General features: G+C 32.7%; 1 protein-coding gene across 4 annotated transcripts in view; it reads left to right on the top strand.

The window, feature by feature from the left end:
- LOC105295943 (cytoplasmic polyadenylation element-binding protein 2) overlaps nt 1-14,922 on the top strand; it is a 54,687-nt gene that overhangs the window by 19,893 nt on the left and 19,872 nt on the right. For 2 of the 4 annotated variants that reach the window (XM_023533986.1, XM_023534001.1), the window contains 2 exons: nt 3,846-3,896; nt 12,013-12,036. In XM_023533986.1, coding sequence (XP_023389754.1) covers nt 3,846-3,896; nt 12,013-12,036 — 75 coding nt within the window. The remainder of the gene's footprint in view (nt 1-3,845; nt 3,897-12,012; nt 12,037-14,922) is intronic. The other 2 variants (XM_023533996.1, XM_023534006.1) reach the window with 1 other exon arrangement.

A 14,922-nucleotide genomic window follows, 5' to 3' on the forward strand; every position in this document is an offset into this window, starting at 1 on the left:
AGGAAGAGAGGTTGCAGTTAGAGATATAAATGTGGGAGTCATCTGCTTAGAGACGATGTATGAATTTTGGTGGTAGATAATATCACTTAGGGAGGCCGTGTAGAAAAAAGTCAAGTCCAAGTACATGTGACATAAGAAATGTTATTATTTTATCATCACCATTTAATAAGTTATTTTTATTGGTAGTAAGAAATTAATTTGGAGAAAGAACTCATGTATATATTTATTTATGTTTATATGAATAGTCTTTAATGTTGGCTTAATTTATTGCATGCCTTTAAATGCTGCTTTGTTAAAATTTTAGTAACTGGTAATTTGTATAAGTGATAAGTTATATGCAGTTGTTATATTTCTCAGTGCTTTCTGTTGCTCAAATATACATCTAAAAAGGCTAAAATGAATTGTCTCTGATATATGTATTGTACAAATTACTATTAAAATCATACAGACTAATAAGATAATTTTAAGCTACCATAGGTTCTCTAATTATTCACTGACTCCTAAGAATAAAAATGTATTTTTTCAAAATTATTTATTTTAAATTTCATATTGTAATGTAAAAGATCTGCCAAGAGGTTATATATACCCATTATTCATAGATATATTAAAATCATCATAAAATTATTATACTTTATGATACTTTTACAATGCTACATAAGCAATTTGTCCAAATTTATTACTTGTAAGATGGATAGAGACAACAGAAAATTCATAAGCAAAGTAGACATTTACTTGTCTTACATCAACATAGCCCTCCTCGAAGTGTTCTGGTGATATTCATGACTGCTGTCCTTAACACCCAGCATCTGCCTCATGATCTAACATGGCTGCTTCACATTAGCCATGTCATCTGCATTTCAGCAAGCAGAAAAAAAGTAAAGAGAAGATCTTCCCTTTTAAGGATACTTCCCAGAAACTGTACTTCCCAGTTTTCCTTTACATCCCATTGGTCAGTTCTTACACACATGGGCACATGTAATGACACTGAGAAATTTTGTATTTTTACTCTGTGCAGCCCTGTACCTGTGTAACATTTAGGGGTCCCATTATTAACAGGAACAGGTGTTAGTACACAATTACCGGTCTCTGCACCACAGGCCTTTTAGACAATAGGGAACAATTGGTTTTATAACAATGTATTTTTTCTATTTTTTTCTGTGTTAAAGCACAAGTTATCTAATATGCTATACAATAATTCTGTGATTTTTTTAATAAGATAGTGATTAAGAATATGGAGCCAAACTGCCTAGGTTCAAGTTCTGTCAGAGCTGTCAGTGGTGTAACCTTGGGCAAGTTATTTCACTTGTCATGGCGCAATGTCTTCATGTTCGTATGGGAAGATAACAGTACCTAACTCATGGGACTGTTGTGAGGGTTAAATAATTGATTGTAAAGAACTTAGGAAAGCTCCCGGCACATAGTAAGCCCTCAGATGTTAGTCATTATTGTCAATTGGCAGGTTCTTAATGAAAGTAGTTTTAATATTATCCTAAGTAAAATATAACTGTGAAAGTTGACTTGTAAAGCTGTATTATTAGTTTCACTGTCGTAGAGGAGAAGTAACTGGATAATTTTTAAATAGTCTAAATTTGCTTATTTCATTTTTGAGTATTTTAGTTACACTGAGAGATTTTCCAGTTTGGAGATCAATATTTTAGAACATATATACAAATATATGTCCATTTGCAAAAAAGTATCTGTCTTTTGAACTTTCCACTTATGATATGCCTTTTAAGTCCTTTCAGAGCCAAGATGTCAAAAGACTGTCAGCAATGAATATATCTTGTTCCCTGTGTCTTGGGATAAATAAAGTGAGCAGTGAATCTGTGCCAATTGGAAGTTGAGTGTCTTCTGAAGTAGTGCGAGGCTGAAGGCTTGGCTCAGTTTACTTTTCTGGGAAGTCTTGCCTGAATCCCTGGACTTGGTTAAATATGCCTTTGTTTTTTTATATAGCATTCCGTACATAACCCTTTTCACACTTGACAGATTTTATTGACATTGTATATGTGCATCTGTCTTTGCTCCTGCTTCATAAACAGAGACTGTATCGCACTCATATTCTCGTCCTCCTAACCCTGTCGCTCTGCAAGGCTTAATGAACTTGTTCCACTGAACATCAGCAAAGGTTGCCACTCTCATAGTTTTGGTTTTCAATCTCAAGTCAGAAATAACAGTAATTATTTCATTGGCCTTTAATTGTTCTCCAAATTTGGTCATCTGAGACAAGATGCACAGAAATAGGCATATTTCCAAAATAAGCTATGGTACTTCAGAGAAGGTAGTGCTCCACGCTGCTGGAATCCGGTTCAGGAAAGCTCTGCTTCCTCTTTCCTTGTATCTGGTACCTTCTGTACGTGCTCTTCTATTTCTCACTCCATACTAAGGTTTCACAGCAATAAATACATTTCTGTTTTTAGAGTATGGCAACTTTAAGAGATCATTTAAATAATGTCATACTGCATGAAACTCAGGAGTAAATAAGAGGTGATAAATCATCTTTTGAAGGACAGTAACATTTATTTTGTTTAACTATGGGGAGTCTGAAAACAAAGTATGCTCTAGTAAAATTAGCTACAATGAAATGTGCATGTATGTGTACATGGTATAGTTTTATATCTGTATATTTATCTAATATATATGTATTTTAATGTCAAAATTGGATTATCTTTGCCACTTGCTCTTACATTGTTAGATGATCAGATTCTTTAACTTCATAATAAAATCAAAAGCTACCAGACAGTCTCTGTCTTGTATGGGATATTTGGACATAATAAAGGGTCCTAGAAATGTAGAGTACTTGCAAGGATGGTAAAGGTAGATGCAGTTAGTCTGTTCTCCTTACTAATCATATCAGATTCATTCAGATATTTATTGGTCACCTTTCTGGTGGCAATGCATTACATGCTTTTCTAATGTCTTTTTAAAGAGCCTGTGCTGAAAGTTGCTAAAATGCAATCTCACAGACATTTAATTTTTAGCAGATTTCTAAATGGATTTTAATGTACCTTCAAACAGTCTATGAGAGAGTAAGGCATTAGAGAAAAATCCTATATTTTGATGGACTAAAAACGATCATCCTTGCTGTTGGCATCTAGTCTAACAAGTGTTACAGTGTAAAAATGCTAGGTAAACCACAATATGTTCATGCCTACCTTTTTTTTCTTTCCATAGCAGAATACCATACTGTTGTCCTTTCTGCAATTAGTAAATGCAAAGCTCTTAATGAAGAATGACTCAAAGGAAAGACTATACTACTATGCTCCTAAGCTTTAATATTTTTATTTTTTGATTTTAGTTTTTTATCATTTTTAAACTTTGAACAAGTTATTGTTAAGGTGCTTTTATTAAATTTATTTAAATACAACTACATAAAATGATACCAAATTAAAATAGCAAGTCATGTTGACTTTTTACTACTTTTTAAAAATATTTTGGTTGTATTTTTATTTTGGAATAGAAATTCTTTTCCCTCAAATTTAATTTTAGGAAAAAGAGATCCGTAGAGAAAATTATCAACAGCTTTGAAAATACTAAGAAGTTTGCACATTCTGTATTAAGTTTGAAAGACTAAGATACCTAAACTGTTTTTAAGTTTCAAAAACAAATGGGCTTTATTCTATAGTTGTTGCTCCCAAATCACATTGTGCTCTTATGATCTAGGAACTAAGGTGAACTGTTTTTGTTTTCAGTTTTCAAAGATAATTTTAGTTAATATACGGAGTTAAACCTTACCTTTTTAGTTCTTAAGAAATGTGCTCAATAATTTTCTCCTTACACCCCTTCCTCTTTTTCAATTTTCAAATAGCTCAATAATCTTCAAAGTTTCCTTTCCTGTCTTTTTAAAGGTCGATTGAGCTATCCACATCCAGGAACTGACAATCTGTTGATGTTAAATGGTAAGTTGTATAAAAACATTTTATTTTTCCAATTGATTTTCTGTAAATAAAGATAATTGAATTCATTTATCTAAACCTTCCCTATAGACACGGTAGTCATTTTGTAAGTATATAAATAAAGTTACAGCTCTCCTCTAAAGAAGGCAGAATTGGGAGTTCGAGTGTATTCTAACTAGCAAAGCAGTCATTGAAGTCTTTTTGTAATAGTATGCTATATATAATTCAGTGATCACAGGTTTTAGAGACAGTCCTGAGTTTGAATATTGACTTTCCAGTTTATCGATATGACCTTGGCCAAGTAATGTCTGTGAACTTTAGTTTCCCAAGGTTTATTTCAAGAATTAAATGAGGTGACGTTTGCAAAGTACATAGAATGTGTTACTTAGAATAGCACCTGTGCTCATGTTCAACTAAGGAATAAACTGGAGATTCCATAAACATGGGAGTCACATTAACTTAATTTATTGTAACTAGAAAGTTTACAACATGAAGTTCACCAGAGTTAGAAAATAAATAAACAAACTTTCATTAAAGTTTGTTTTCTTTCTGTTAAACAAACATCGTGTTCAGAGAGTCACAGCACTAAATACATCCATAGCTGTGGGAGTAAACATGGAGGATTAAAATACCCTTCACAAAGGTATTATTAAATCAAAGGGTGGGTAATGAGCAGGAAGTAGGAAGAAGTAATAATAGAAATAGTATTTACTTTAAAATACATAATTTTATTATTAGAATGGCTTGACTCTTGTATTTCAACTAAAGCTTCATTAAAAAAAGATGGCAGTGAAATTGAAGGTCAAAGGCTGAAAAAAGGCCACTATAGAGCTAGACTGTGTGAACTAATGTTGAGTAAAGACAGTAGTAACAGAAGGTGGGAGTAAAGTCCAGGCCACCTGAGAGATCGTCAAGGTGGATAGGATTTTGGAATGAGAGAAAAATTGAAAAAGCAAAGTATTAGGTGAGGTGATTGGTTCATTCCGTGTTTGCCCATTGCATATTGAGTTGCCCACCACATGGCAGCTTGATCTAAGCACTGGGTTATCTATTAGGGAGGATTTTTAAGGATGCTTAAAGATGGAATTGGCAAGGTAATAACACTGGAGCCAAACCATACACTCTAGGCTGAAGCCATGTCCGCGCTAGACCTCACAGTGATCCTGTACACCATATTGATGAAATCAATGAATCACTGTGTTTACATGGACTTTAACCAGAAAATTCCTAGGAGTTATATTCCAGGACTTCAACTTTTTTCCTACCACAAAATTAACCCATTTTCTGTTTGCCCTGAGAATGCTCAGGTGGTGCTTGCGGCTGCAGCGTTTACCCCAAGATAACTCACAGATCACAGTCCTAACCTCGCCCCCAAAGTTTGCCACAAACTATCTCACTTTTCTTGTTGTTTTCACATCATTCTAGTATAGCCATAGTCTTTGGAAACAAATGACATCATTCTATTTATAGCATTCTGTTTTTAGTCATAGTGTTTCCATTTAAAAAATGTAATTCTTGATCGCTAAAAATGTCAAATCCTAGCAAACGTAGCATTCCTACGTGTGATGTTAACATCGTTCTCAAACACTTGTTAGCCAAAGATTCATTTGATGAATCTGATTTATGTATATATTTCCGTTACATTAGGATTAGAGACACGTTCTGTTTAGAAATAACTCCAAGACAGTTATTCTGTTTTATTTTCACATTGAAAACCAGTCAGATTTGTTTCAACCTCAAAGAGTGTGTTTATGAAAAAATTAATTAACACCGCAGCAAGCTGCACTTTTCCTTCTAAATGGGAAATGGGTTAAAAACAAAGCATTTGGGTAGCTGGTCTCTATCCCCTAAATCTATGATTAAAAATTATATTGTTGAAATTGAATTTGCAAAAATAAAATTGGATCACAATTTTTATTATTCTTGGGGCTTGAATTCTAAAATGATAGGTTTAGGTAACAGCAAATACATTACTTATATATTGATCCTTCCTTACATTTCTTTTGAAACATTCTTCGTATTACATAGGATCATTCATATTTCTATTATAACTTCTAAAAAAGCAATTCAGTTGAAAATCTTGAATTTGCAAATGTTTCACATATTCTCTTAAAATCCACCTGAAGGAAGGATATATGTACTCTGAGATAATCTCTGCAATCATTCACAGATGTTCTTAGATTGCTAAATGTGTAATAAAGTAGGATAATTCAGAAGTATATTGTAATCACAATAGAATACATCAGTTATGTGTGAGGAAAGAGCCTAGTAGCCACAGTTTTTACAATTTACACTTTTGATTACGTTAAACATTACTAAGCTAATTGATTTCATCAGTTGCTTAAATCCTTCATAAATATTTTCATCAGTTGCTTAAATCCTTCATAAATAATCTAGATATTAGAAAGTTTCATCATGTAATGGATACAAGCATATTTTATTTCAGGGAAGATTTGAGTCTTGTGGACAAATCTGCTTTTTTATGACATGAGCACTCTTCATAGTCTGCCACTTTAGGGCTGTAGTACATTACTCAGTACAGTAAGCCATCCTGGAAATTCTGAACTTTTTTTCGTATGGAACTGGGAAGATAAAAGATAATGAAACTAGGACATTAAAATGCGTTTAGGTCAATTGAGACAATTTGATCCAAAGAGAAAAAAATTTCTTTTGTTTTTTCGAGATCATTCGTTAAGAGGGGACGCAAGAATCAGAAAATTGGGTATATTTATAGGATAAAGAAGTATTTGAATATTAAAGATTTAAATAATTTTTTTAGACATCGAAGTCACTTAAAAAGTAAGGGGAAAATTTTTTTGAGCTACTTTTTAATTGCTTGTAATTCAACTATATTCTTGCATGTAGTCTCCCCGAGAAAATGGGAATTAAATGATATTAATACCAAGCCTCTGCCTATACTAAATTATTAAATATTTTTGACCAATTAAAATAATTGCAGCATCTCCATATATAGAGCTGCTTTTTAAATCATTACATTTTTAGTATGTCACAGATTTAACTCACTTTTAGGCAGTTGATTGAATAAGTTCTATTACTTAACCAATAAGCATAGCTAATATTATTGACTTTGAAAATCAATATTTGGTAATAAATTATACATTAGTATTTTTTGTGGTGGTTTCCAGTAGTTCATAGTGGTTGGTAGCACAGACTTTGGAGTCAGGTTATCTAAGTTTAAACTCAGGTTTGCTATTTCTAGCTGTGTGACCTTGGGCAGCTTACCTAACTTCACTCTGACTCAGATTCTTTACATCTAAAAGACAGCACGCTGCCTGCCTCAGGGGGATTGTTCTGAGAAGTGAATGAATTCATTCATGTGAAGTATGTATTTAGAACAGTTCCTGAAAGTAAAATTCATCTGTGGTAGTGGGTGATCATTAACAGTGACAAAAATGACTGAAAAGGTAAAAATCATGGCTTCTGCATAGATGGAGTTGGATCTGTTTACTTTAGATAATATAAAATTACAGAAGACATAAGACAAATAGATATTTTCATCTATTTGAAAGATGTTACATATAATGAACAAAGAAGTCTCATTTTATGTTATTGCAGAAAGCCAAACCAGAACCTTTTGGAAGGTGCTATATAGGGGCAAATTTGGGGTCAGTAAAAGCAAAATAACTCTCAGGCAATTTCTTAAAGTATGGTGTGCTTGCCCCTTGTGTTACTGAAGATGACTTTTGATGGTGCACAAATACACATTAAAATAAGTGCGTAACTATTGCAATTTAAGGTCATTCCTTAGAAAATACAGAACTGACAGAAATCTGTGATGTTACAGTGGTGCTAGGCCTGTGTTCATTTAATAACAAATAATATATAAATATTAGCATAGTTGTGTAGATAAAGCATACATTGTAAGGTTTTATGATCCTACCTTTCTAGTCAATTAGCATTATGGTTACTTTTAGATATTATTCATTTAAGTAAGGGATAAACAGAACAGGGGATAAAGGGCAGGAAGTTGGTCAGACTAGGTAATACTATGAAGCACCTTTGGCACATTTTTCACTGAATCTCTGTTAACTCATAGATACAGAAAAAGATATAATCCCACACCCATATGTCTCATGAAGTTTGTTGTATAGATTTAAAAAACACTTTTTACAAAGAATGTCATAGAAATATAACTGTAAGTAGCTCCTACTTCTGAACAGGCCATGTTCTTCAAATCAAGTAGAAATCAAGTTGAATTGACTGGGTGGAGACTGCTGCTATTGAATAATTCACATGTTGTAGAAGAGTCCAAATTTAACATCCAGAAGCACTTTAGGAAAGTCACATTACATAGGAATGGGTGGGTTGTCTGAAAACCAAAAGTCAAATAAGTACAGTCTGCAGGTAGAATGACAACTCGAATGTTTATATTTCTGAGTGCATAAATCTTACACTTTATTATCGGTAGTGAAAAAACACACAAGAAAGTACCCTCTGTTTTCCATAGTAGTGAGGAGCAATACAAAGGGATGTGTCGTCCCAGTGTTTGTTTCCACTTGGGTTGTGTTGGACTCCCCTGACCCCTCTCCCAAGGAAAATAGCTTACATTTTTATTAATGCATACAGTTTCTCAAAAGGAGAACAGGTAGAGCAGAAGTATAGGGAGATGGTATTAGCAAGCTAGTTTTAAATTTGCAGTTATTAACCACATACAGCCATGTTTGTGATCAAGAGCTTGGTATACTTTTGAGAAGAAAGAAGTTATGTGTATCTTTTAATTAAGAAAATTTTCTCAGAAATGAAACTGTATTCCTGAAAACCAAATACTCTAAATATGCTCTATTAAGTCATGAAAATAGGAAACTTGAATATACTGTCAGTTCTTTTTTTATGCTAATGGAAGTGCATGGAGTAGATAACAGATTTACTTTGGATCTCGAAAAGATTGTGATGGGGAGGGGGGAGAGAGATTGGGTATATTTCCTGGATTTTGGCTCAACTTTTTAGAGTAAGAAATAAGAATTTCTTTAGTTTCACACCAAGAGAACTTTAACCTTTAAGTATTTCCCGCTGATTTGGTACGCTTATCTGTCCTGTCTTCCAGCTGCAGTAATTCATGTACCACAACTGAGCTAAGAGCCAATACATAGGAGCACAAAGACCCTAAAGAGAACATTAGAATTATTCTATTTATTTTTTGTAGCTATGGGTTAGAACCTAATATTATTATTGGTAATTCAGGACCAAATTGTAAAGCCACTTGTATAAGAAAGGTCTACATCCATTTTTCACAGCCTTCTTATTATCTTCATTAAAAAAGATATGTATATAAATATATATAACAGATACTTCTAACATACATGTACATATACACACCCACATATATATCATTACACATGTATGTTAAATTGCCAATTCTCACTTTTGTATGAAGTATTTTTAGAATGCTTTATAAAATATATGTGCCTGAAATTTTACATTCTAAATACAGATTTTATACAACAGATTGTTCACTTTTTTTCCTAAATCATATTCTGAATGAGTTTGGAGGGGCATATTGCTTAAAGATCTTTTTAAAACATGACGAATAGTCATTTAATGATTTCTTTTCTTACTAGGGGTTTCCTATAAAGTTAGCAGAACATAACGCCAGAAATTCACATAGAAATCTTGGTAGGAAAGTGAGTACACACATTGCTTAGCGTGATGATAGCAGATTGGTGATTTCCATGACAGAGAAGAGGAAAGGTTTCACGTGGATTAGCTTCATCTGCAGGCAGTTCTATTTTTGGTAATGTGGAGGCCTGGAATCTGAGAGTTGTCCAAAAAATAAATGGAATATCTCTTTACAGGAGTCTAAAATTCCTCAGGTATGAGATAGTTGGAGAAAGTTTTGGAATAATTGTGTTCAAGCCTAGGAATGAGATGAATGAAGTCTAAGATGCTGTGAACATTTGTATTTATTTTTACTGTTTTAGTATTGTGTAGCCTCAGCTAAGAACATAACAGCTAAACATAAACTGGTTACGATGTCATTAATTTTCTCTATAGGTCAAGAATTATGTGCCACATTATGACTTCTTCATAATTCATAATTTAAATATAAACTCGATGAGAATAGTTGCATTTGTTTATAAGTGTTTGGCCCTCTACAGCCATAAATGAGTTGCCTCAAAGCAAGTTTATATTGAATTAATATTATTAGACCATGCCTAGGCATAAGCGGGAAGCCCAACTCCTGGAACTTGTGCCGTGAAGTGTTTTAGGCCTTACTATTTCTATGCTTAATACAACATTAAAGACTAAAGAGAATTCACTCTCTATAGACTGTTCTTGTTAGCTCTATACAAATGCCTATTTTAATCTGATTTCCACAGCTGACATCCCATATCCTTGAGACCCTGTCTTTTTAAAGCCTTTATAAGTCTTAGAAGACCTAGATAACAAAATTCTAAATGACACTTCCACCCCACCCTCATCCTAAACTAAGCTCTACTTACGCAAGGTTGGGTAAGCTTTATGTAAATTATGTGTGTGTGTGTGTGTGTGTGTGTGTGTGTAGATACACACACACGCACACACACACACACATATATAATATGTATATGTATAACTATGTGTGTACACACACACACACACACACACACACACACACACACACACACACATATACATGTATACATATATACAAAAGCCATATATATACACACAGGTAAGCCATACAGGTCAGGTAAATCTGTAAAGCTTTGAGGTAATTGGCACTCAGGGACAAGTTAAATCAGCTGTAGATTGTATAGCTAAAAAAAGATAATAGAATGGCAGAGATGTAAATGAGTTATTTTATGTAAAAGACTCTGATATAAGCCTTATATTTATTGACTTATTTCTTACAGTGTAAATGACCAAGAGTTGACCAGTTTGTTTATTCCCTTTTTTATTATAGGGAAACTAATGCTGTATTCTCACCCTGTAGATCTACTTGTTTATATTAAAGCCTTAACATAAAATTTAAAATATATTTTGTAAAACTTCAAAAATAGAATGCGTTTAATGATGTGAAATGTTTTATTTTGAACTTTAAGTTTTATACTTTGGGGGATACAGTTCTAACAACTTTTAATATATATTTTGATTTGAGATTTATTCAGTATCAAATTTTTCCCAAGCCTAAAAGCCTATGAACATTAAATAAGATCTGAATTTTAACAGTCATTTTTTTATTTACTGTCTTGGTTTTAGATATTAACTCCAGGGTAAAAGTACTCATCACGTACTCACATTCAAGGGGAAGAGTTATTTAAGCCCTATCTCAACTTAAATGTTATCAAACTGGTAGTTTCTTATGAAAAAGCTCTATCTCAACTTGTCAATTTTATTAATAGTTTCTTATGGAAAATAAATTGCAGTATTTTTTTTTCATAAAAATTATGTAAACTGATAGTAACATAGATCGAAATGCTTTTTTACTTTATACTTTCTCAGTGTTTAAGCTATGTACTATTCTATGATGAGAATAATTGTAATTTGTATCTGAATCCCTCTTACTCCCTGAAGTAAAGACTTAAACACTTAGATAGTGTTATAAAATGTGCTAAAATAATAGAAGACATTATTAGCAATAGGATATCATTAATCATTTCTTCAACTAAGCAAGTTTGAATGTGGATTAATTCCTTTACTGTGTCTTCCAGTACTTTTTCATGCAGGGCTTGGTATAATGTGAATTTGATCTGAATAGCTATTTATTGGACTATATATGCTATATCACTCTTTCTAATAAGTAGAATAATAAGTATTTAGTTCAAGTTGTTCCCATTCATTGGAAAAATTGTATGTGATGCTATTTAACTGTAAAGTGTTACATATTCCTATCCTGAAGTAATGAAACAAATATTCATGAATTTTAACATGAATGAGAATAAACTGTATATTTCCTGTTAATTTCAGTTTTTTATATAGTTTAAATGATGTATATAATAAAAGTGCTTTGTAAATTGTAAAACATCACGCAGATGTTATATGGTAACATTGTTGTAGCTCTGAAAACAAAGTAGCATTAATTTCCAGATGCCCACATAGCTTTCATATCACAAGTAGTTGTATATGTGGGCTTATTTTAGTTCTGACATTTTACAATTTGTCCTTTGTTTACATGCAGCAAGGAGTTATGGGCGAAGACGAGGTAATGCATTTCTGTTTGCTATGGTATAACTGTTTCTAATTGGGTTTTACTGATCAATGTTGTAATTAATTTTCCAAGATTTATTATGTAATGTCTGAAAACTCACAGAAGAATTGTATCTTGATTTGAGCACGTGTTGTCAAAGTTTTGAATCCTAAATCTCTTAACCTTTAAAGCACATTTTCATACTAATATGGTTATTTAATAAAATCATCCCTCTTAAACTTCCAGATTTTAACTATTTTTAAAAAGTTATTTTTATCTCTTTTAAAAAATAAATCTGTCATTTATAGTTTGCTTAAGAAATATGTTTAATAAATACTAGTGAAGGTGGCATACGATATGATTTTTCAATTCTCTAAATTTATAACTGGTTGTCTTATCTATAGTACATAATTTACAACTCTAGTTTATTAGTTTTGTGTTTGACCCAGTTGCAAATAATAAATACCAAATACATTAACACTAATATATAGATGTTATATCGCTAATATTTCTCTGTCTTCTAAGAATATAATCCTTTTCCCTCAGCCCCGCTCTAAGACAGACACACACACACACACACACACACACACACACACACGCACGCGCGCATGTGCACACACGCACACACTTTCTCTCTCTCCCACAACAGTCTTGTCCTTGGGCTTATTACCTTATGGAAAAGCTAGGACTGTGTGATGCTGGACTATTAAAGTTCCTAGGAAAGCAGCTGACATTTTCTGTGGTTTAAACTTAGCATCTTTTTTTCATATGCAAAATATGAGAAGGGAGAAAGGTAGATGGGATGAGAAACAAAGTAACCATGCACTAGATTATTCTCTAAGTGAGCAATAATTATATTTCTATAGTTGTCTTAAGTGTCAAACTAAGTAGGTTTTCCTTGACCTCCAGAATCTCCCTTGAGACATGGAGGACAGACAGTAATAAAAGTGCCTTTTGATACATTTTCTATATGTGTGAGAATGCTTCAATTTCTTTTTATCTGTTATGAGTGCACATACTTTGAAAACAAGCAAAAGCATTTGCCACCACAGATGATAGAAACTAGTATCTTATATTCTTAAGTAGTATCTCCAGTTTTGTATTTTACATTGTCTGAATTTAACTTTATTTTTGGAATCTGCTTTCTTCAAATGATTGACTAAATTTGATTCTTTACTTTTCCAACTAAAAAATTAGAGATGTTGAAATTCAGGACTTAGAAAACTGAGGCTGAATAACTTTCTAAAGATTGTTATGAGCCACCGAGAGGAGAATATAGACTGATAATCTTTTAACCACCAGGGGGGACCCTCTTTTGGACCCCCTTTTATGGGCTTTGTGTTTTAGATTTGGTCCATTAAAGGAACTGCATTTATTCATTTACTTAGTCATTTTTCTAAAAAAATAAACCCATACATACCAAATCTACTGTTCATGTGCGATATGTCACACTGAGTTGATATAATTTTTGCCAAAAATAAGACATTGCTTTTTACCAGTGCACTGGTAGGTGAACGTATTAGTTTCACAAGACGTTTTAACTTTGTAGGCCAGTTTAGGAAGAACTCTTTTTTTCTTCTTACTTGCCGCCTAACTCACCTTTAAACCTAGGCACAGAATCACTGAATTATACTGGAAGTAACTAAGGAAGAGCAAAGATTTCTTTTCCTGCTTTTCAGTTGGAACCTGCTCCTCCCTTACGTGTCTCTCTAGTCACAAATACTTCTACTTCGGAGCTGCTAGGGGCCAGGATTAGGAAGGCGGAAAACTATGAGTAGCTGACCTTAATATATGGAAAACTATCTTTTGTATTTATTGTCTGTTTAATGTCTCTTCCAGTCCATTCTGAAAGTGAACATACTGGCCTGAGTTTGCAGTAAGGTGGAGGTTGTGGAGGGAAGTGTGGAGTATAACTTAAGCAATATCTCAACCTAAACTATTTCTCTCTTACAATCTGTCCTTTTAATAAAGATTTCAAGGTCTACTGTGTTCCAGATGGCATAAAAATAAATAGAATATTTTAAATGATAGAAATAAAGAACTTTTTTAGTTCATGATGCTGAATATCATGTAGGTAAACCCAAAGCTTGGAATAAGATAGAAAAAATAATTTTAAAGGTAGTGAAACTATGGAAGTTCAATTAGAGAGTTTGGATTTATTCATACTTTTTAGCCATTCTGACTTATGTGCTATAATAAATAAAGAAGTATTAATAACATATACTATGTATCGCTTTAAGTTGACCCAGGATTTTCTGATTTGATTAGATTTAATTGAATTCATTTGACTCATAAACAATTTTGTGAAGTTGCTAGCATATGGATATACCCCCTAATATTACCACTACCAAATCCTTTTATGATGAATTCAAGGTTGAAATACTTTATCTTTGATAAACACTTTTGGTAACTATCTGAGAATGGTCAAAATCTCCAAAGCATGAAAAAAAAAAAAAAAAGTCCAGTGTAATACCGTAAGACAAGAATCAGCAAACTATGTATGATCCACATGGCAAGCCTCCTGTTTTTGTTAAAAAAAAAAAAAAAAAAATTTATTGGAATAGATTCATTTACTTTTTGTCTAATGGCTTTGGAGCGACAAACAATGGCAAAATTGAGTAACTGCAACAGAGAATGTATGGCCCTTTACAGAAAAAATTTACTGACCCCTCCTCCTTGAAAAGACTGACTCTACCTGTTCTACACTTAGTACTAGCCATACCAATTTTCAAAAGAAACATTATTTTAGTGAACTTAATTTTAAGGCAAATATACTGGAAATTAATTTACGAAGACATGTAGGGTACTACATTATAATTGATTTTTTTAGTTTACGTATCTTATTCATCCTCTATGAGGAAAGAACAAACCTATTATTGAGTCAAAATATTTTTAAGTGAT

The sequence above is a fragment of the Pteropus vampyrus genome, unplaced genomic scaffold (assembly GCF_000151845.1).
Source record: "Pteropus vampyrus isolate Shadow unplaced genomic scaffold, Pvam_2.0 Scaffold5, whole genome shotgun sequence".
Taxonomy (NCBI): Eukaryota; Metazoa; Chordata; class Mammalia; order Chiroptera; family Pteropodidae; genus Pteropus; species Pteropus vampyrus.